Source organism: Cheilinus undulatus, linkage group 23 (genome assembly GCF_018320785.1).
Source record: "Cheilinus undulatus linkage group 23, ASM1832078v1, whole genome shotgun sequence".
Classification (NCBI taxonomy): Eukaryota; Metazoa; Chordata; class Actinopteri; order Labriformes; family Labridae; genus Cheilinus; species Cheilinus undulatus.
Window position 1 is genome coordinate 11,874,121 of NC_054887.1, and position 23,871 is coordinate 11,897,991.

The 23,871-nt window shown below is 40.5% G+C and overlaps 1 protein-coding gene across 2 annotated transcripts in view; it reads left to right on the top strand.

Annotated features, from left to right (window-relative positions):
• The window catches only part of LOC121505486 (anoctamin-4-like), a 68,304-nt gene that overhangs the window by 10,890 nt on the left and 33,543 nt on the right, over window positions 1–23,871 (top strand). The window contains exons 3-4 of one of the 2 annotated variants that reach the window (XM_041780864.1): window positions 9,460–9,684; window positions 23,574–23,777. In XM_041780864.1, the coding sequence (XP_041636798.1) occupies window positions 9,460–9,684; window positions 23,574–23,777 (429 nt within the window). Of the gene's footprint in view, window positions 1–9,459; window positions 9,685–13,905; window positions 14,020–23,573; window positions 23,778–23,871 lie in introns of those variants that run through there. The other variant, XM_041780863.1, reaches the window with a different exon arrangement.

A 23,871-nucleotide genomic window follows, 5' to 3' on the forward strand; every position in this document is an offset into this window, starting at 1 on the left:
GGATAGGTCTCAATAAGGCTTGCACATCTGGATTTTACTCCATTCTTTGCCAAACTGGCCAAGCTCTGTTAGGTTGAACAGGGATCAGGTATGAACAGCCCTTTTCAAGTCCAGCCGCCAATTCTCTTTTGGATCGAGGTCTCTTCTCCTAAGCTGTATTTCTCTTGCAAACTAAATAAAATTGTCCTACATTTTGCCACATTCATTTTACCCTCTACCTTTACAAGTCCTCCAGGGCCGGCTGCCGAGAAGCATACCCACAGCATGATGCTGGCACCACCGTGCTTCAAAGTGGGAGTATTTAGTGTTTGACACCCACCAAACATAGCGTCTTGTCTCGTGGCCAAAAAGCACCATTTTGGTCTCATCAGACCAAATAGTTTTTTCCACTCAACCAAGGAGTCTCCCACATGCCTTTTGGCGACCTCTAATCCAGATTTATACGAGTTTTCTTCAACAGTGTCTTTTGCCACTCTCCCATAAAGCTTAGGCTGGTGAAGAACCCAGGTAGCAGTTGTTGTTTGCAGAGTCTCTATCGTCTCAGCTGCAGCTGCTGTGATCACTCAGTTTGTAAGGACGGCCTGACCTAAGCAGATATACACATGTGCCATGTTCCTTCCATTTCTTGATGATGGATTTAACTGAGCTCCAGGGGATATTCAATGCCTTGAACATTTTTTTGTATCTATCCCCTGATTTAGACTTTTCAATTACCTTTTTTCTGTGTTGCTTGGAGTGTTTTTTTGACTTCATGGTGTAATGGTAGCCATAAATACTGATAAATGAGTGACTGGACCTTCCTGATACAGATGTTTGTACAGAATTGGCTCTACACCAGGAACACAACACCTGTTGCCCATCTCCTCGACGCTTCTCTTTGCAAATTGGACTTTTACAAAATATTCTTATATTATGAGATGCTTTTTGTGAGCTGTAAGCTTTTATCATCAGGATTAAAACAAAGAATGCCTTGAAATTTTTCACTTTGTTAGTGATGGATCTACAATATATGGAGCTTTCAATTTTTTAATTAATTTACAGAAAAACTGTGAAATTTTTTCATGATATTCAGATTTTCTGAGATGCACCTGTATGTGGTGTGAGTGCTGAAAATGTAACTACTGAATTTAAAAGATCAGTATCACTCTTAAATTAATGGTTTGTTCCAAAATTTAGAAAACGTATTTTAAAAAGCAACATTTCACAGTTTTATTGTAAAAATGTTCCTCTAGAATGCGTTCATTGAGCCAACACTCATAAACCTCTTATGAAAGTCACCTGAAAAGGCGAGAGGGGAGGAGGAGGTAATCCACACCTGGCATGTATCCGAACGACCTCCAAAACTGGAGGTGCGCGCAGCCTTTGCGGACATATTGTGTTCTAAGCAATATGTATGTCGCAGTCATCAGAAAAAAGTGCCAGTGTGTGCTCTCTGAGGAGAGGAAGGCCCAGATATGTAGCACCTCCACTTCCTGACACCAGCAGAGCTAAGGAAACAGATGCAGGTGCAGGTATATCTGGGCCATGCGCTGCATTATGCAATGACAAGTTGGAGCTGAGTATCTGCAATAGTCATGGATGGAGTTGTAGGAGAGGTGCTTCACGGAGAGGGATGGCTGAATTTACAGAGGTAATGAGTTTGAGTGCCTTTTAACACTGACTGTGTTTCGGCACTTATCGAACAACTTTGCAGTGTGAATGTTCACATAACATGCTCTCATTTGAGCTGGTTTACGCACACGTGGAGCCTCTGTTGTTTAGAGGTTATTTGCTTTGTGGTGGCATGTGCATTGCATTTATTATGGACGACATGTCTTCACCTGTACAATGAAGCCAAAGTGAGACGGTGCTGATATGTTGTGCTGGTGACATCATTTAAAAATAGAGATGGGGCAGTACAGATCAGCCGGTGGAGCAGGGGTCATTGCCTGCTCCTCTGCGAACCAAAAAATGCACATTTGACTTTCATGTTACTGTTATGTAAAGCAGTGGTTCTCAACATGGGGGTCAGAACCCCCTTGGGGTCACCAAGTGCTTGAAAAAACTAAGAATATTTTGTAAATGTTTTTAATCTCCATATTTTAGTCATTTTTATGAAAATATATGCATAAATGTAGTTGAATGTGAAAAAGAAAAAAAACACACACATTTGGTAAGATTTGTTCCGGTTACTATCATTCGCCACTTTTCATCAATTTATAAAATTTTCACACATTTTGCCACATTTTAACCTCTTTCCATCACTTTTTCCTACCAAATTCTGCCACACTATACCTGTTTTTGCCACTTTTTAATCTCATTTCACCACCTTTTTTTGTCCATTTTCCCACTTTTTAGCCATATTTGTCCCCTTGAACCCACTTTCCACCACTTTTACTGCACATTTTTGAAACTTCTACACAAATAATTGCCACTTTCTGACTTGTGTTGCCTCTTTTGAGCAATTATTGCTGCTATTAGCCCCTTTTCTTCACTTTTTACACCTATTTTTGCCAGTTTGACAAATTTCTGCCACTTTATGCCTTTTTTCTGCCTCAGTCAGTTCATTTTTTGCCCGTTTTAAACCAAGTTTTCCCACTTTTTATTTCCATTTTCCCACCTTTTAACCCACCTTTAAGCCTGTATTACCACCTTTTATGCCAGTTTTGTTTCTTTAACCCATTTTTGCCCCTTTTATATAATTTTTGCCACTTCTAACCAATTTCTACTACTTTTAAAATCATATTTCACCACGTTTTCTGCCATTTCTCGCCAATTTTAACCTGTTTTAATTCTGTTTTGAAAAACAGGTTAAAATTGGGAGGGCAATTTACTTCAGCAGAAATGAATGAAAACATGTTGCTTTGATAAGAGTGGTTATTATTATTAAGGGAAAAAAAGTAAATTTTGGACATCACAGCTTTACTTTACAACAAATTATGATTTTGCTGACCTCTGCTGACCATCCTGTTTTGTTTCTGCAGGCTCTTTTTATGTGTCCCACTTTTTCACAGTTGTGACATTTTTCATTGGCAACTCTGCCGCCTTTGGCCAGGTGGTTTTTACCATCGCATCAATAGCATTTTCAAATGTCCAGCTGGAGCTTTAGCTGTGTGTCACTGACCTTGTTTACCAACCTTGCTTCTCTGTTCCATTTACCAGGTTCTTTCATGCCATGTAAATCCCCAGTGTCTCTGCCACCTCCATTGCTTATGCAAAATTAAGTGCTTTTTCAAAAGCCAGTCAGTCCTCTGACAGCAGCCCCCGCTGCATCCTGTCTTCATTTATGCCACGGATCAAACGATCTCTAACAATATTGTCAACGAATCACCTAAGTTACAGTCCTGCGCCAGCTTTCTCAGTTCTGCTAAATAATCACCCACACTTTGTATATTACTCTGTTGCCCTCTGTTGGCATTAAGATGCAATAACATTCCACAGTCGCTTCACAACACTGGGGAGTTACACTGATGATGGCATTTAAGATTTTCTAAAAAATCTGAACATAATTATGACTTCTTTTAATGGCACCAGCCTTATCCGCTTTGACGTGGACCACAGCAGCTGACAAAAGCGTCCTGGATCTCAGGAGTGATGTTTTTATGGTAAGAAACTAACAGGAAAACACACTTTCTTCATTTGGCCAGCGGGACGGTCAGACTCACCTCCTGCAGACACATCATCAAGATCCACCAGCTCCTGGGTATAAGGTGTATTTTCTATTTGTTTTGTTTTGTTTTTTTCAAACTGTAAAAACATTATTATAATGTAATCCCATGGCTCTGAGGACTGCTCAGACACTGGATGATCCATTAATGTCTGTAAAACTGTAAGATGGAAAACCTGAAAATGTGCTCCATGCCTGAGATCCAGGACTCCTCATCTGACAATGCCAAAACTGTAGTGCACTTCCTGTACATTTTAGAGGATGGTCCCAAGAGACTTTTTGTTTTGTCTAGGCCTGATACAGGCCTGGTACATATACCAATTTTCATACCTGTAGCTTTTACCCAGTTCCTTATCTCAAGTTAGGGGCCACCGTGGGGTCCCTGCGTGTGCGATAGACTTGAACAGTTTTTGAGCATGGTAAAACCCCCAAATTGGTTATTCTTCATAATAATAATAACACCAGCGGATACTATAGAGTCCTTGCTCTGAAGTTGGTGATTGTAGTACAATATATGCCACTTTGTGCTTGAATTACAAAAGTTTAAATTAATAATTAAATACTTTAAGTCTTTTTTTTTAACTACCTGGAGTTTGTGCTGGCTCCTCACTGAGTCAAACTGCTGTGGCTCTTCAGTCAGTAGACAATGAGGATCACAGTATCAGTACAAAAGTACAGTACTTAAAGTGAGCATTTGCTGTTTTAGGCTGTTTTAGACCGCTAACATGAACAGTCTCCTTTTCATAATGTTCAAGAAGTCAGATCTTAGTTGTACTCATCAAATCCCCACAGGGATTAAAAAAAAAAAAAAACGAAGTCCTTCTTTGTGTTCTAGTCCTTGCAACTGCTGATTCAAGCAAAACATTAGTCCAGGGGACCTTTAGCCAACTGCGTTCTGTCTCATGAAAATCCATTTATTTATTTATTAATTCATGGAGATTTTGAGGCTGTAAATTAGCTGAGATAAGAAGTGTAGCTCCTCAGAATGTATCCTCCAGCTGAATGTGCAGCGTGAGGAGCGAGCTGCTCAGAAGCTGCCACGATCCAATCGATCAGGCTGTTTTAGTTCTCTGCTGATGTGCCTTTGAATTTTGCTGGGCTCTGTGCTTCACAGGGAACAAGGAAGTGGAGGAATGAGAGTGTTCCCTGTTCTTACCTGAATGCCTTGCAGGGTTTTTAATAACAGCATTGTACCGGAAAATAAATAGAAGAGGAAAGCAGCATGTTTGGATGATATACAGATCATGCTTAAAGCATATCACCTTTCAGATAGTCGTATTTCTTGTAAACCAAAACCTGAAGGAATTAAAGTAGACACACGTAAGATTGCACCATTCTGAGTTAAACATTAGTACTTTTTGGTTTGATAACACTATGAAACTAAAATGCTATGAATAAACTTCCCTGGAGAGTTTGTGTTGTTTAGAAAAAGCCAGAGCAAAGCCAAACACTTCATATAATCATCCAAATGTGACTTAGTTTACCAGTGAGGTGTGTGAACAACACTGCAACTACAAGTCACTTCCAATGCTCTGTAGTAAATGCTAAGTGTCTTTCTGTTTTGAAGGTGGATTTCACACTAGGAGCCTGGTCCCAGATCCAAGAACTACACCAAAGTGTAGTTCGTTTTGGTCAGTGTGAATGCAAACAAACCATGCCTGGGCACCAAGCCCACTTGGGGAGGTGGTCTCGGTCATGATTCTGACGTGAATGCAACTATGTGACCTTGTTGTAAAAACTAAACTTCTTCCTCCAGCAGAGCAGTTTGCTCACTTTTTTTTCAATAAAAGGTGGAAATGATCAGAATCAAGTCAGCAAATGGTCTGTTATGACTCATTATACTGACAAAAGTTGGGGTTAGCGAAATGGGTTGCAAAGACAGAAAATGTCTCCTGTCACCTCAAAAAACAATGTGTCTGCAAAACACAAGCCCATTTAATCTTCTTAGCTGCACATACTAGATGTGTAGATACAAAGAGCCATGTTGCTAACATCTTAAACATTGATTTTAAAACATCCACAGTGGCAGGATAAACTGTTTTGCCAGCTTAAAACATAAAAAGTCTTTGCTCAGGTCATAACCCGAGTGGTTGCCATGGTAGCATCTTTCTCCTCCTTGGCTGGTTTGTAAACCAGCTACATGCATACCGCCACCTACTGTATCAGACTGAGTACAGCCTAATGTGAAATCACCAGTACACTCTGGAAATTGAGAAATTTCTAAAAAAAGTGGTGAATGAACTGATCATAGAGGTGTGTGCTCTGCACATGGAGTACTGCCTGCAAGTGCTTGGTCTGACCTTTTAATTACGTGATGATAATACCATGCACTGCAGGGCAGAGGAGGGCAGCAACATAGTCAACCCCATCATCACTGTCATCAGCATCATCTCCATCATCAACCGTTTAAACTAGGGGTGTCAATGACTAAGGTTTTTCATAGTCAAATCTGATTCGTCAGAGTTTGCCTTTAGTCGACTAATAGTCGAACAGCATTTCTGCTAGACTTTTTTGTCCCCGGACCAGCAGTCCTCAAGAATTCCAGCCATTTAGAACAACTACCGGACATTTGCTTTAACATTATTTTGCTGCATGAACAGCAGCAAAATGCTTAAATCTTTCTCTTATTTTTTTGTGTAAGTGGTTTAAAGTATCAAAATGAAAGCTGCACGCTTTTCCTTACACACGCAGTCAGTTAAACAATATACGCCCACGTTAAACTCATAAACAACAACAGTTAGCTTCACATCAGCATCGTTAGCCTGTTAGCACATTGGCCGCTACTATAAATTAGCAGCTTACAGCAGCCAAATACCATCCTCCAGTGACAACAACGAGTATCCAAACACATAAAAAAGTGCTCTCTTAACTGGACACTGCGTTAGAACTCTACATTTCAAATGAAAAATTAGTCTTACCATCAGTTGCTAGTATCAGTCCTCATGATGACAGCTGAAACCTCTGCTAAAGCTGGAAATCCAACCATCCTGGTTTATTTGGACTAGTCCCGAAAAGACAAAAGCTCCACAGCAGATAGTCCAGTCCAGTCCTCCTCTCATTAACGGCTTATCCAAGACTACCTCTGCTAATTAGCCAGCGTAGGCCTTTCTCTCTCTCTCTGCTGCTGCATCAGTGTTTCAGCCGCTCAGCCATAATTCCCTTCGTTTCAACCTCTTCATTACTTGCAACTATGACACAAAATCCCTCCATAACGCAGATGATATTAAGCCTTTGGTTAACCAGGAAAACCTCACTTAGATTAAAATTCTGCTTTATGAGAAAGTTCTGGTCAAACTTTCCCAGCTTCCCTGCATAGTCCCCAGCTACTGAGCTTGCACAGAGAGATAGGCTTGCTTTGTAGTCAGCGTGCATACATAATTAGCCATGTGCTTGCTGTCTGAGGTGATAAACAACCCCACCACCGCAGGACAGTGGGTGGAGTCTGATTTGACTATGAGGCTCATAGTCGAATCAGACTCATCCGAAGCAAATCGTCGAATCGCCGACTATACCAGGTCACCCCTAGTTTAAACAAATGTGCTACGTTGTAGTGTACACACAAGCCATAAACAATGCAGCTGCTAAAGTATTATGTGACAGACCGACTGACCTTGTTCACTGACCCCGCTGCTTGTCCATTTATCAGGTTTTTTTGTGCATTGTAAATCCACAATGTCTCTGCTGCCTCCATTGCTTATGCAAACTAAAGTGCTTTTTGAAAAGTCAGTCAGTCCTCTGACAGCAGCCTATACTGTATCCTGTCTCCATTTATGCCATGGATCAAACGACCTCTTAACAATATTGTCAACGAATCACCAAAGCTACAGTCCTACGCCAGCTTTCTCAGTTCTGCTACATAATCACCCACACTTTGCATATTACTCTGTTGCCCTCTGTTGGCACTAAGATGCAATAACACCCCACAGTCGCTTCACAACACTGGGGAAGTCCCTGAATTACGATATTTTAGGATTTTATTGAAACTCTGTACATATTTATGATTTCTTTTAAAGCATCATTTTCAAACTGGTACACCCAAAAGTCTTCTGAGAGGTTTCAAGGACAACTGGAGCAACTGTGTGGCGTGCAAATTGATACAGACACACCATCAATTATAGCGGTAAGATTTGGGCCAAAAATTTAGGCTGAAGTTAGGTGTGGAAGTGGCCCTTAAGCCCCCTGAGGGCAGATTGACACAACCCGGGTCATGCTCTGGCTGTCCTTGCATGTTACCAGGGGCATGGGAAAATAATCCTGTTAGTAAGCTAGATGTTGCTCGTAAGCACTGTCGAGGGTACAGTCCAGGTGGGTAGCGAGGTGGCCAAAAGCCCCTGGTCATGCTGTGGATATCTAGGCCTATAATCAGGGGTGAAAAGGCCGGGCCAAAAGACATGCTGTTGAGCTTGACCTTGACTGTGTGTTGACATGTGTCTAGGTTGACTCTGGCTACCCTCACCCCTCTCCTGCCAAAGGTTTCGAACATTGGGTTCTGGGATGAATCCTTTGCACCCTACATGCCTAAAACTAATGGACATAACTGTATGTATACTAATGTAGTTTAGAAATAAAACTTGACTCCTTAAAACACAAAGAAAAAACAGCTGATGAAGACATGATGGCCCTGCTTAAAACTCCATAAATTTACCTAAATAAAAGACCAGTATTTACTACCAGTATATTCAGTTATCAGCTGAAATTTTCAGATCTGCTGATGTGGTTATTACCTTTATAAAGCTAACAATAGTGGTGGTGACATGATGCCAGTGATAATGTGCATCCCTAATGCTGCCCAGTCCCTGTGGAAACCAGATAGTACTGAATACTGTTTTATCATAGTGTACTTGTGTTTACATTTTAGTGGGCTTGTGGACAAACACATCCTTTCCATCACCAAGTTGGCAATGAATTCTGGGTAAGTCCCAGAGGAAAGTCTGCAGATATGTGGACTGTGTCCACCAATATGTGGAAAGTAATTTCTAGTGGATAACCCCGCACTAGAGCGCTCAGACACTTGATGACTTCACATAGGGACAGCACTCATGCACCCACGCACTCACCGGAAATGCACCATGAGTACAGAAGTCTGTGAGTCTGTGAGCGTGGAGTTGGGGAATCAGCTACAGAGAGGCTCGCTGAGGATGAAATACAAGCTGGAGGCGAGTTTAGCTGGTTCAATACTCTGCTGGTCCTCACCGAGAACAGAGAACAGTTTGGAGGGAAAGCTGCTCTTTGTTTCTGTCAGAGTTTCAGTGAATCTCTCAGATACATGTCATGAAGTATTTCAAAATAAATGTAATTATCTTTTGTTGTCATTTGAACCACTTTCTGTATTGAAGACTGACTTAACATAAACTCTTTGCAAATTGAATTCTGTTTATTATTTTGTATTTAAGACTAAGCTCACTGGTTTCACTCTAAGCAGAAAAACAAATCACCTGAAGGAAAAACTGGGAAGAAAACAATTTTAGTGCATCATTTCTTATTTTCATGTAAATGTGTATATTGTCAGTTCAGGTCAAGATGAACGTTTAAATGATTTTTACAGCTTTCACCACCAGAGGGCAACAAAACTGAAGAAAATACTGTGAGGCTTCCACCTTTCTATGAGCCCCTCTATCACAGTCCTGCCAGGAGGTACCCAGAAATGTCAGATTGTGTTTAATGAAATACATCTTTGCTGTGACACTTAAAAGTTATGCTTTAGTTTAAGGTCTGGAGTGATGCATGACAAAAGGCATGACATAAAAAAAACAAAAGTCCACACTTTGCTCTTAAATATTCATCTTTTTCCCATCATGTGGTTTATTCCACAGGGTTTGACCTCGGGGGTCAGGTGGCCATCGGCTTCTCCCACTGGAAGAGCCCTTTCCCAGGAAGCAGCCAGAACCTCCCGAGCCCAGACTGCATCCACTCTGAGGCCTCTGCAGTCCCGCCCATTGGGGAGCATCTGGAGCCAGTGTCCTGTCCTGCATCGCTGTCAATCAGCCCGCTGCCCACCTTCAGTGCCAGCCAGGAAACGCTCTGTGACAGCAGCACCAGTACGTACAGTGAGGTTTGAAGAACTCTGATTGGTCAAAATGCTTCATACTGCCAGATGCAAAGATTTGCTGTCTAAACAGGAGGCTGTTCACAGGATATCACCTCTACCCCTCCCCAGACCACCCTGCAGTGTAACGTTCCACTCCCAGTTAAAATAAGCCACTTCGTGTCCATTTCATGAGACCAGAGATGGATGGATTTTTTTAAATCAGTGTTTACAGCTGAACAGTTACAGCCAAAGACTGCTTCCAAGGGTGTTTTCACACTTTTAATCCAGTAGGTCGGGTCAGCCTTGTGGACCAGTTTGTTACATCAGTGCATAATTACAGTATATCAAGTTCGGTCTGTGTTCACATAGGGTCATTTACAAGCAGAGGAAAATCTGAGAAAATCAGAGAAAAATGTGTGATGGAAATGCTGATAGGCTGGAAAATATACAGGTATATCAGTTTGAAAACCTGAGATTAATATTTATGACATCAAAATGTTTTACAAATTACAGCCAATTTTAAACAACATTCATGGTCAATTACTTGTTACCATAAAAAAATAAAATAAAAACCTCTTTATTGTCAAAGTGAAAACAGATTTCTTCAAAGTAATGTCAATTAAACAATGGAATGTGAAGTAAAATCAGTGATTGTATAAATATTCACCCCCTTTGAAGTGAATGATCTAATTCAGCAGAGGTCCAGTGCTAGTAGTCTCACAATTCATGAAATGTGGATCACCTGAGTGCAGAGAATATGTTTCAAGTGACACCTGTTTCTGGAAGATCCAGTCAATGGTTAATCAGTATTCCTGGCTACCATTACACCATTAAGACAAAAGAACACCCTAAACATCTCAGAGAAAAGGCTATTGAAAAGTGTAAGCCTGGGGATGGATCCAAAAAATTCCAAGCACTGAGGGCTTGTAAAGATAGAGGGTAATTTTTAATTCAACCTTTTCTAAACAAGATAAAAAACTAATTGAGATTGAGATCTCTTTTACAAGGGCGACCTGGCCAAGAGGTCAGCAGTACTCGTCATAATAAATAATACATTTCAGTGCTGGGTTACAATAAGTTAAAAAAAACAGTACTTTTGAAAGTGAATCTAGTAGGTATTTGCAGATAAAGTGCTGGAAAATGACTCACAAAACCAAATTTCGAAACACAGGCGCTGTTCCGTGGTCTTACGATGTCTGTCATTTAAGATTGAATGAAATGCTCCAAGTGAAATAAATTCAGAACATTTCAAGTCAGTCTGGAGAGTTTTCCATGCAGAGGTGGCAGCAAAACTGAACGCTTTTTTCCCCAGTTCAGTCCTCACACGAAGAATAAGCAGATGAACAGTGTTGCTGGAGCGCAAGGCATAGTGACTTTCATTTCTTTGAAGAAGAGCACATAAATAAGAAGGAGCTTAGCCAAGAAGAGCCTTATAAATTAGAGTCATCCAGTGAGTGTACCTGCGAGCACTCAGAGAAGGCCAGCCAGATTTGGCATAGATTTCACAGTGATTAGTGAGGCGACTACAACCAGTGACAAACCTCTGCGCACAGTGATGAACAGTATTCAAAGATTTGGCTGAAGCAGTCATATATAGAACATCACCATAATCAAGCAATGGTAGAAAGGTTGCAGATACAAGGTATTTTCGAGCACTGAGGGAGAAGCAGGATTTATTTCTGTAATAGAAACCTATTTTCACCCTGAGTTTGGTAACCAAGCTGGCAATATGTGCTTTGAAAGAAAGCTCACAATCAATAAAAAACCCAGATATTTATAGATAGATACTAGCTCAATGGGTACACCCTGCAAAGTGAAGATAGAGGGGATATTCCCTGATAACTCACTTCTATTCGAAAATACCATGAGTTTGGTTTTGTCTGCATTTTAAACCAATTTGAGTTTCTGCAGATGAGATTGGACAACATTAAAAGCAGACTGTAAAAACTCAAAAGCCTGGATAATTGATGTTGAACAACAATAAATAACAGTGTCATCTGCATAAAAATGATAAGAGGCATTTGACGTTATTACACAAGTTATTAATATAGACAGAGAATAAAGTAGGTCCTATGACTGAACCTTGAGGCACACCTTTGGAAACCTCCAGAAAAGTAGAGGTAGAACCAGCCACCTGGACACATTGTGATCTACCACCCAGATAGTTTGCAAACCAGGATGCTGCTGTCCAGATGTGCAAGCCTAATTGGGACCTATCCACACAGACTCAGTGCTGTGATTGCAGCCAAAGGTGACTCTACTAAGCACTGATGGGATGAAAATTTATGCAGTCGCTTAATTTACATTACATAATTTCATTTAATTGACATTGCTTTGTAGAAATCTATTTTCAAGTTGACATTAACTCTTTACCTACTGAGGCTAAAAATGGGCGATTTGGACATATTTTGTTATTATGGCTGTAAAATAATAAGGAAATGCCCTAAGGCTGAGAGCTTTGGTCCCTTTTCCCAGGAGTACTTGAACTTGACTTTTCAACATCTGGTTAATGATTATTGCACGTTATATGGAATTGTCAGCAGTTTAAAAGAAGAAAAACAAGAAAAACGGGTTTGTTTTTCATGGCTGTTATGAGAAGAAATTGTGTCACTGCTCATGAAGTTTTGCTTGGACATTTGAAATGTGAACCTATACATGTTTAGAACAATCACCAGTCATTTTTTGAGTCTAGGACTCTGGGTGTGCAAAAGAGAACTATATATGCTTTTCACATACCTGAGTTCAGAAGATGCATCCTCCAAATCACTGTCCTCTTCTATGAACCGTAGCGGCTGTTTTACCGTTCTTGATCGTCTTCTCGACATTATAAATGTGTGTAATTAAACACAGACATGCACAAATGCCACTATCTAACGCTTTTATTTGTAAACAAAACACCACTCTCGCTCGCTCTCCTTTTGCTCTATTGCTTCACTCTCTTTTCTCACTTGTCTTCTGCCAAAGCTGCCGTTTTCATGGAGCTGTAATATATATACCACACATCATATATTGCCGGAAAGCACAGATTCTCAGCTCTCTGTCAGCATTGGAATTTTTTAAATTGAGCAAACTTTTGGGGAGTTACAGCGTCGAGAATCCGTGCAGCTGTCTCTCCAAACTTCTGGTGTATTGTTATGAATGCCCACGTTATATTGTTGCGAGTCCTGTAATGAACCATATATACGCACATGCCCACAATTCTCAGCTTTCCAACACCGTTGGAATTTTTCCAATCGGACATACTTTGACAGCGTTATGGTAATAATACTCCAGACATATAAAACACAGCGTCCACGCTGGCTCCGTAGGTAAAGGGTTAAAGAGCTTTTTTGGATATGTTTCTGTCAAAAAAAAAGAAAAATTATATTGACAATGATTAATTTATAAAATCAGTGAAAGGTTGAAAGATCCAAGGGGGTGAATACTTTTTATAGGCACTGTATATGCCTGGTAACCTCTTTAGTTTTGTTAAAAAAAAAAGGCTCTGGTCTTTTTTAGAGGATTTACAATATTTTCTGTGCTACCTAGGCTAAGGCTTGACCAGTTGAAAACCAAGGGAGGCATTTTAAACTGGTACATTTTGTTCCCCATTACTTACACTGAAAATGATTTATGGCAGGGTCAGTGAAGACAGCAGGAATGATGACACGGTCAATTAATCTTTTCCTTCATGTGGATATGTATGAGAATGTGAACCTTCCCCTTTAATATCTACTTGTAAGTTGCTCTGTATTAGTGTGGTCGTGTGTGCCCTTGAGTCTCCATCAGAGGATCACACCGACACCATCAGCTGTGCCAACTGTCATTGTTTTGCGCTACAGCAACACTGACACAGCCAGCCCTCTCTTCTGATTGGCTGCTATCAGAGCAGCTTGACCTCTGATTGGCTGCAAGGGGAAGGCTGATTAAGAATGTCGATGAGCGGCATGCACCTCCTCTTTCTCTCTCTCTGCCTCGCTCGTCCTCTCACTGTAAACATCCCGCTCATGCTTGTGTGTGTTTTTTTTTTTTTCAGCAGAGAGGATCTTTGACAGCGTGTGTGAGCGTTCTCCTCCATCACTGCTGTGACTGATGAGAGTGTGAGAGAGTGTTTGGACGACAGATGCAGTGATGAGGAGTAAAAAAAGTGGGGATGCTGGTATCCCTGGTGGGACGTCGTGTTTGTTTCTTTTCCTCTCTGAGGTCATTTGCACGCTGGGATCACTGTGAGTGAGTGTATGGGGGGAATTATTCTGGCTGTTTTGGCATCTGCTGCAGCTGCTTGGAAGCCCACCCCCCTCCTTAAATCTTCCTCTTCCCCACTGAGGGGTGAAGCATCCTCTCTACCTCGCTCCACCTTTGCACGGTGAGTGTTGGCAAGTTGTCTTGAAGCGAAGGCAGCTTGTTCTCGACAGAGCGGATGTTTTTTTGCTGCAGTCCTCTCATGTGTTGTACGTGTCCTACTCTCACTCCTCTCTGCGCTTCATCTGTCTCACAGTGACCATGCAAGCATTTGACCTTCACACATTCACATTGTTCTCCCTACCTGCCCCCCCTTCTTCTGTAGTAATTCTCCATTTTTCTCACATAATCTTCATCTTCCATACAGCATCAGTTTCAAGACACAGAAATGGGTCATGCCACTGTGAGGAGAGTAAATGTGTGCTATTCATGTAGGGCTGGGGAATATATATCGAGGTTTTCACATGAATTAATTGGTTTTAATTATTTAATTGGGGAGCATTTATGTGAAGTGTAAGAAAATCAAGGGATTTAAATACCTATTAGATATCAAATTAACAATAATAGGGGTACCCAGTACTGGGAAATATATTGTTTTCTAATTATCAAATCAAGAAGGCAAACTACTGCTCACTGTCTAAATTGCACAAATATGTTGGCAACATTTAGAAAAATGTAAAATGTGTGGAACAAGTAAGAATATAGGGCTTCCTCCTAGACAACCAGAACAGAGCAATTTGTTGTTTTAATTAAGAAAAAATTGCAGTCAAACTCTGCAAACTGTCAAAATTGCACAAATACATTGGCAACATTCAGAGAAATTGATGATACAAAGCACTGACATGGCACCAAACAAGGGTTTCCACCTAAACCCTCAATATTATGTAGTTCTATCTTATTACTTGATAAAACATAAGGCAGGCCTCTGCTCACTGTCCAGTTTGCGCAAATATGTTGGCAACATTTAGAAAAAAAAAACAAGTTTGGAACACATGAGCGAGGGCTTCCTCCTAGACAGCCAGAACAGGGTAATTTCCTGTTTTGATATGTTAAGACATTGCAGCCAAACTCAAAACTGCACAAATACATTGGCAACATTTGGAGAAGGGGATGATACTGAGCAATGGTTCTGGCATCAAGCAAGGGTTTACCCATGATCTCGGAACATAGGGTATTTTGATATTTTTAATCAATAGAAATGAGTCAAGCTCCTGCCCATGCTCCAAATTGCACAAATATGTTTGCAACATTTAGAAATTTTGTTCGAAACAAGTAAGAAGTAAGGGCTTCCCTCAAGACAGACAGTATTGGGTACTTTGCTTTAAAAAAACAATAAAGAAAAAAAAATTGCAGGGAAATTTTGGAAACTGTCAAAGTTGGATAAATACATTGGCAACATTTTGAGAAGTGGATGATACTGGGCAATGGTACTAGCATCAAGCAAGGTTTACCCATGAACACCTTAAATATGGAAATTTTATATTTTTAACCAATAGAAATGAGGCAAACTCCTGCCCATTGTCGCAATTGCACAAATATGTTGGCAACATTTAGAAAAATTGTTTGAAACTAGTAAGAAGTAAGGGCTTCCCCCTAGACAGCCTGTTGTGGGTACTTTGTTTAAAAAGAAAAAACAATAAAGAAAAAAAGAAATTGCGCAAATACAGTCCCCTCCAAAAGTGTTGGAACAGTGAGCCCAATTCATTTATTTTTGCTGTAGACTGAAAACATTTGGGTTTGACACAAAAAGATAAATATGACACAAGAGATCAACATTTCAGCTTTTACAGGTGTATCTTAAAAAATTAGAATATCCTTAAAAGTTCAGTATTTTTTGTCACTCTTTTCTGAAAGTGAAACCCATGTATTATATAGACTTGTTACACATAGAGTGAAATATTTCAAGCCTTTATTTCTTGAAATGTTGATGATTATGGCTTACAGATAAGAAAACCCAAAATTCAGTGTCTCAAAAAATTAGAATATTACATAAGATCAATAAAAAAGGATGTTTTAACAGAAATGTCAGGCTTCTGAAAAGTATGTTCATTTCTATGCCTTCAATACTCGGTTGAGCCTCCTTTTGCATGAATTACTACATCACTGTGGCGTGGCATGGAGGCAATCAGCCTGCGGCACTGCTCAGGTGTAGTGGAAGCCCAGGTTGCTTTGATAGCCGCCCTCAGATTATCTGCATTGTTGGGTCTGGTGTCTCTCATCTTCCTCTTGACAATACCCCATAGATTCTCTGTGGGGTTCAGGTCAGGCCAGTTTGCTGGGCAATCAAGCACAGTAACACCATGGTCATTGAACCAGCTTTTGGTACCTTTGGCAGTGTGGGCAGGTGCCAAGTCCTGCTGGAAGGTGTTTACATCTGGATAAACAACTTAGGAGATGGCTTTATTTGTAGCGCAACACCAAATTTTTAGGTGAGCATAACTATTGGAACAGATAAACTTTAAGCCGATTAAAGTCAAAAAAGACTTGATATTTAGAAAATCCTTTCCTGCAGTAACAGCATCAAGCCTGTGACCCACTGACATCACCAAACTTTTGTATTCCTCTTTTGTGATGCTTTTCCAGGCTTTCACCACAGCCTCCTTCAGTTGTTGTTCGACCTTCAGTCTCCTCTTTAGCAGGTTAAATGCATGCTTTATAGTGTTTAAGTCTGGAGACTGACTCGGCCAGTCTAAAACCTTCCACTTCTTGCCCCTGATGAACTCCTTTGTTGTTTTGGCAGTGTTTCTGGTCATTATTTTGCTGCATGATGAAGGATCTCCCAATCAGTTTGGTTGCATCTTTCTTTAAATTGGCAGACAAAATGTGTCTGTAGACTTCTGAGTTCATTTTGCTGCTACCATCATGTGTTACATCATCACTGAAGATTAATGAGCCGGTCCCAGAAGAAGCCATGCAAGCCCAAGCCATGACATTACCTCCACTGTGTCTCACAGATGAGCTTGCATGTTTGGGATTATAGCAAAAATAAAGGAATTGGGCCCACTGTTCCAATACTTTTGGAGGGGACTGTATGTTGGCAATGTTTTGACAAATTTGGTTGGAAATGGTACCAAGCAAGGGCTTCCCTCTAGACACTCAGTACTGGGTAATTTTTCTAATCCCGGATGCCTGATGCACCAAACAAGCTCTCATATGTCCAGATCAAGATTAAATGTTCGGTTAAAAGTTTTTTTTACTGTGATGAGAGCGATTAACCATCTGATGAGAGCTGGAAGTGAAAACGCCACAGGATTAATAAATTATGCTCCGTTCAAACATCAGCGATCAAGATTCCAAGATCTGGCATTGTCATTTTTTAATAAGAAAGGTTACATCAGCCGTGTGATTAACCCCAGCACACACTTGTCCACATATTTGGCACTCTCCTTTACGGACGGAGGATGAAAGGTGTTTGTTATCCTCTGAGCTGCTGTTTGTGACTAAAACAAGGGAAAAAGCTGTATTTTACAAACCAAAAATCCTCTCACAGTCATTAAAGCCTGACTTTGCCAGAAACTGGTCAGAAATGCGGACTGGACTGGGATCCTGCTGTCTCTTGCACGCAGCTGCTGCCTGAGGCGGGTCCTCTTGTTGTTAATTCATGCTACGTCACATTCCTGCGCTTGTGCTCCTTCATTTGCATCCGTGCAGTTCCTAGGCCCACCTCATCCATCCGTGCTGGGGCCGCAAAGCGTGCCGCACCGAAGCACGGAACAATTACACTCACACTGGCCAAACGTACCGGACTTAAGGCTGAAACGGGCCTAGGCACGGTACGGATGGCCTAGTGTGAGTGCAGCCTTAGAGAAGTGAATGGTACTGGCACTGAGCGAGGGGTTTTTCCACTGAATACCCATTATTGTTTTGTTTTGTTTTGTTTTTTTTTGGTTTCCATTTTAGATGAACATACAACCCCCTCCATTTTCAGGCTTTTAAGTAGTATGAACACTTCTCCTCAAAAGTAACTGACACCTGATCCCCTTGGCAACACGTCCCACTCCCCACCACCTCCCGTTCTTCTCTCCTTTCCACCCGGCAATCTTTTATTCTCCTCTCAGTGTGAGCTGTCAGCCTGGCCTTTGTGTAATGCAGTGAATCATGCTCTCAATAAGCATTTTTTAGATGAGAAAGACTGTTTGGTCCTTTTCTTATTTTAAGGGCAAATTAAATGAACATTGTTGATCAAATAACCAAAAATAGATGATTTTAAGTGCTACATTGATTTGTTCATCTGAGATTTTTTTATTTTGGAACTTTGGGCTATATCTTGGCATGAGAGGTGGAGTTCAGGCCATCATTGAAAACATAAAAATGAATGTTGTGTGGAGACTGCTTCTTTGTACAGTTTTAAAATCTTAATGTTGCCAACATCATGTAACGCCAACACCATGAAATTCAGTTTTGAACTGAGATTTCTACATTCTGACAATGAGAGCAGCAGTTGAATGCATGAAGAGTTCATTAAATATTCATCTGACACACTGAAATAACAAGCATAGCCTACTTACTGCTGCATGTATTAATGTTCATCAGCTACTCGCTCTGAATACTGGCGGTCCTGATTCAAAACCACTGAGTTTTCATATCATACCATGACAGAGGAATCTGTCAGTGAAAGTGAGAAACCTAGACACTCTATTGGTCATTTCACACTGCAATAAACCCACTGGGCTTACGACTTCTAAAGCCACAGAACAGCATTGTTTATAGGTGAATAAACCCACATTTTTCACACTTTAAAGTAATTTGTATTTTTAACATTTAGCACTCTAACAGCCAAACAGCCAATAATCTTGAGTTTGCTGTCTCTAACCAGTCTGTTTTCAGCTCACATGGATGTCTTTGTTTGCACAGTGACTCTGACTTTTCATGAAAAGTAACTCCAGAAAACAGTGTTGATACAAATCCACTGCTCGCTAATTTGGTTAACTGAAAGCAAACTTTTGATCTGTAGGCCCGCCTACTAAGAGGGAAACTGTCATTGGTCAGTGTGACTGTAATTAAAAAATATTCTCTCATTGAATGACGTTATGCACCTAGTGGGGTCAGGGATGTTAGCTTTTCTTCTGCGTACAAAGTTAAAGTTGTTTTATTTCATTCTCTTTGTAGAGTTAGCAACATTAGCATGTAGCTTATACAGCTAGACCACTGTGTTACCGTAGGCAGCCATGTTTCTCCCAGAAACACTCTGTTGAGATGCTATAGAAGCCTACATTTAAAGAGGCACACACTAAGACTAAATTGTTCGAGAAAGGCTGTTTAGAGGTGGTTTATACAGGGTTTATACGGGGCTCTGGTGCCGGATCTGTATTGTTTAGACCAAAGCATTGTATGCTACCTTTAAATTGCATAAGGGTGTGGAAATATGGGGAATTCTGTTTTATAAGTTGCACACAAACTACCATGAACAGTTACACTACTAGCTGTTACTGTACTACCACCCTGTTACAGGATCAGGTAACCTCAGTTGCAGCTCAGATTACAGAGGTACAAAAAGGATTGTTAAAGTTTGATGGATATATTGTTTGACTGGCCTTTGACTGACTGAACACAGCTGCCACCAGGCTTTGGTTTGTGAATATGAAGTGTGTCAGTCCTCTCAGAGGAAATATTTATAGTAAGCACTTCTCTCTCTCTAATGAGAGCGTGTGCTCAGTGGGTGCTGAGGAAACAGAATTGGTGTTTTTTCCTTTTCATCATGAAGGAGAGATGATTAAGCTGTTGATCCTGGAAATAATTATATAAAACTGACACTCTAAAGGTCCTGTCCAAAATATTTTTATCACAAGACACTGTTTCAGTTAAAGAACCAGGACTAATTCATTATTAGATGGTTAAAAAGGGCAAATTGTGAAAATCTCAAGAACAATCTCTACATGTACTCTGTCTGTTTAAAGGAGTAACCAAAAAAATGACAGATTGGAACATATGAGTCTAATTTAAAAAAGAACTGACTCCAAGTCTAGTAGACCTTGTAATAGTGATTGTAAACATCCAAATAAAACGGTTTCACATTAAACAAAAGCTTTTCTCCTTTGTCTGTTACATTTGTAGGGGTTGAAAGAACCAATTATGTAAAGCAAGTAGCAATAGGTACAAAAAACTGCAGTTCCTCAGGTGTCCACTAGGGGCTGGCTCAAAAAGCAAAAGTCCCATTCTCACCTTTTTTCAACAGTTTTTTTTTTTTTCAACACAGCTTTCCAAAAATCTTAGTTTCATCCTGGATGCTAACATTATTTTACTTTGCACACAGGAACTTTTTTTTTTTTTTCACAAAAAAAAAAAACAAATACTACCAAGGTCTAAATTATTAAGCTGTGTCTCCTTTTTGCTGGATAACAGCAACATCTGTTGTCATTTTAAACAAGTCTCAGACATGGGATTCAAGTCAGGGCTTTGTGCAGGCCGGTTAATAACATTCCCTTTGGTCTTCTGGACGTAGTTCTTCACCAGGAGAATCATGTGTTTTGGGTCGTTGTTGTGTTGGAAGTCAAAGCAATAACCAAGATCCAGTTTTGCTGCTAACTGCTTGACGTTTTTGTTCCAAATCTTCATATTTCCTTCTTTCTTCATGATCTCTTCAACCTTTCCAGGCACACTGAAGCATCCCCATAATACTCCCATGACTATGTTTCACTGTGGGGATGTTGGTTTTTGGGCTATACACCCATCCCTTCTTTCTCCAAACATAAGCAGCATCTCTACCGCCAAAGAGCTCTAGTTTGGTCTCATCTGACCAAAGGACACACTTCCAGAATGCTAAATCTTTCTCCAGGTTGTTCTTAGCATATCTCAGTCTTGCATTAAGGTGTCTCTTCTGCTGAAGTAAAATTTTTCTTGGTTCATTCCTGTGCAGAGCTCTAGTGATTGTCTTCTTGGAGACTACAATTCCTGACTTGGCTCAGTCCTTCATTAGTTTCTTGGCAGTTATTCTGGGGTCTTTTGACACATCCCTCACTAGTTTTCTTTCCAGGGTCTTTGAAATCTTTCTCTTCCTACCTCTGCCAGGCTTGTTCAGTACTGTGTGGCTCTCTTTGAAAGTCTTGATGATACGTCTCACTCCAGTTCTTGACTCTTGGAAACACTGATAACTTTGTAGATCATAGTTGGTCCATAAACCAATGAATAAATGTACTTTCTCTTGTATCTTCTTTTTCAGCCCTATAACTGAATCTCCTGAACCTTTATGCAGAGGTGTATCTACTGTGACTGACTAAAGGAAGAGGACACTGAACTCTGTTCACATTTATTCATTGCATCCACGGACTCCAATGTTCCAAAGCATCAACGGCTGATTTAGAGCCGAGGCACTTCCCCAGCCTCTATCCTTGTCCCTGATACTACGGCTCAGCAGGAAAATAAAGCTGAGTCACCTCTCATGCCACAAACAAAAAAATCAGTACATAAACCTCTGAGGACAGCCACCCACCTCACCTGAAGTCTTCACATTCCCCGCAGAATTAAAGTAAAATATTGACCCATTTATTTTGCTAAGCACTGAAAAATGTCTTCACTCAGACATCAGTCTGGGTTATAAGTGGACCCAGTTGGTTTTTAGTTTCAAGGTCTTTCAAGGTTAGTCCTTTTTTAGGGGATTTGAGATACCGATCTGTCATGATCTTTCTATTTCTATTTATGCAAATCTTCCCTCATACACCTACAGTGCTGTGAAAAGTATTTCAACCTTCCTGATATGTTTTTTTTTTGTCAAACTTAAATGTTTCAGATCATCAAACTAATTTATTATTAAAGATAATCTGAGTAAATACAGAATGTAGTTTTTTGAATGATGATTACCTTTATTAAAGGAAAAAAGCCATCCAAACATACCTGATCTATATTAGAAATTGGTTACAAAGCCATTTCTGAGGCTTTGGGACTGCAGCTAACCACAGTGAGAGCCATTATCCACAAAAGGAGAAAACTTCCTACTCAAACCTACCTGACCCGAAAAGGTAGTTCCCCCCTAAACCTAATAATTGGTTGTGCCACCCTAGGTGGCAACAACTGCAAGCAACCATTTGCAACAACTGGCAATGAGTTTTCAACATCGCTGTGGAGGAATTTTGTTCCACTCTTTTTTGCAGAACTGTTTTAATTTAGCTACACTGAAGGGTTTTCCAGCGTGAACGGCCTGTTAAAGGTCATGCCACAGCAACTCAGCCAGATTTAAGCCTGGACTTTGACTAGGCCACTCTAAAACCTTCCTTTTGTTTTATTAGACCATTCAGAAGTGGAGTTCCTGTTGTTTTCTGGATCATTGTCCTACTGCATAACTCAACTAACTCTGAGCTTGAAGTCATGGACTGACAGTCAGACATTCTCCTTCAGCAGCAGAATTCATGGTTCCATCAACTACAGCAACTCCAGGTCCTGGAGCACGAAAGCAGCCCCAGACCATCACACTACCTCCACCATGTTTGGCTCTTGGTATGATGTTCTCTTAATAAATGCTGTGTTAGTTTTACACCAGATGTAGCAGGACAGGCACCTTTCAAAAAGTTCAGCTTTTGTCTCATCAGTCCATAGAATATTTTCCCAAAAGTCTTGGGGATCATCAAGATGTTTTTTGTCAAATGTGAGATTAAGATTGTCCTCAAGGAATTTCCTATATTTTGCAGCATTCATTTCACCCTCTACCTTTACAAGCTTTCTCGGACCAGCTGCTGGGAAGCATTCCCACAGCATGATGCTGCCACCGCCTTGCCTCACAGAGTTGATGTTCTTTTTATGAAATGCTGTGTTCATTTTATACCAGATGAAGGTGACGCACACCTTCCAAAAAAATTCAACTTTGTCCTGTCAGCCCACACAATACTCTCCTAATAGTCTTGGGGATCACCAAGACATTTTTTGTTCAATGTGAGACATTTAAGCTGGTATACATAACTGCTAATTTAGTGTTTTTCATGTCAGCTGTTGGACTAACAGATTTGTTTTCATGGTAAAAAGTGAATGGTAATATGTGCAAAGTGGGAGTTTGACACCGACTTAGGGAGAGCTTGGAACTGTACAGTTTTTAAGGCATGACCCAGTGACATTTCAAGACAAGGATCACTAATTATTTCCAATCACAGAGTTTAAAAGAGACAGAAAGACACACCAAGAAGTAACTAAAAACACCAGCACCAGAAATGACAATCAGATAAATAGTTGCTATATGGATTGGCCCTGATTTTCACAATCCCTGCATCCCTTACAATACTTCACTGATTGTTTAAAGCCCTGCTGATTAAGAGTAATGGCCAAATCAATACTCGGCTAGTCGCTGACACAAGTGGTTTTCAGAGCTCAAAATAAGCTTCCCTATTGAGTAGTTTAAATTTCTAAAGTCTTCCTTTTCCTTTGCTGTGGCAGTGAAAAATCACAAAGGACATTTGCCGGACAGTGAAAGTCCAGTTATGGGTCAAGAAGAAGGTTGTTTTATATTCTGGTTGAGTGATTTGTAGATGTATTAGACTATGACTTTGACCTTGTAACCCCAAAATGAGTTCACCCTTAAGGTGAAAATTTGTGCAAAGATCAAAGAAAATCTAAGTGTTCTTAAGATAACACATTCCCAAAAATGTCCTGGGCAGGACGGACAGAAAACATGAAAACATAATGACACCAGCCTCTGTGTTCACTACCACGTAGGCATAAAACGGTATAAAATCGTGTCACTTTTGTGTCTTACAGGTGTGAGTTTATCTCTACATGGGTTTGAGCTCCAACAGCAGAGCCCCCACCGACACAGAGTCCCGCTGCAGCCCTCGGCCTCCGGCTTCAAGGCAGCGGACAGACCCCTGGTCTTCTTCCCTCGTGGGAAGGAGGCAGACATCATGGAGGAATCCTCGGCTGAAGCTCCAGACTCCAGCACTCAAGACGACATACCTCCTCTTGGTGAGATGCAGCAACAATTATTTACACTTTCGTACCTTCTTTTCAATTCTACAACAGCGTATGTGAGAGTAGTACTGGTATGATACGCTCAATT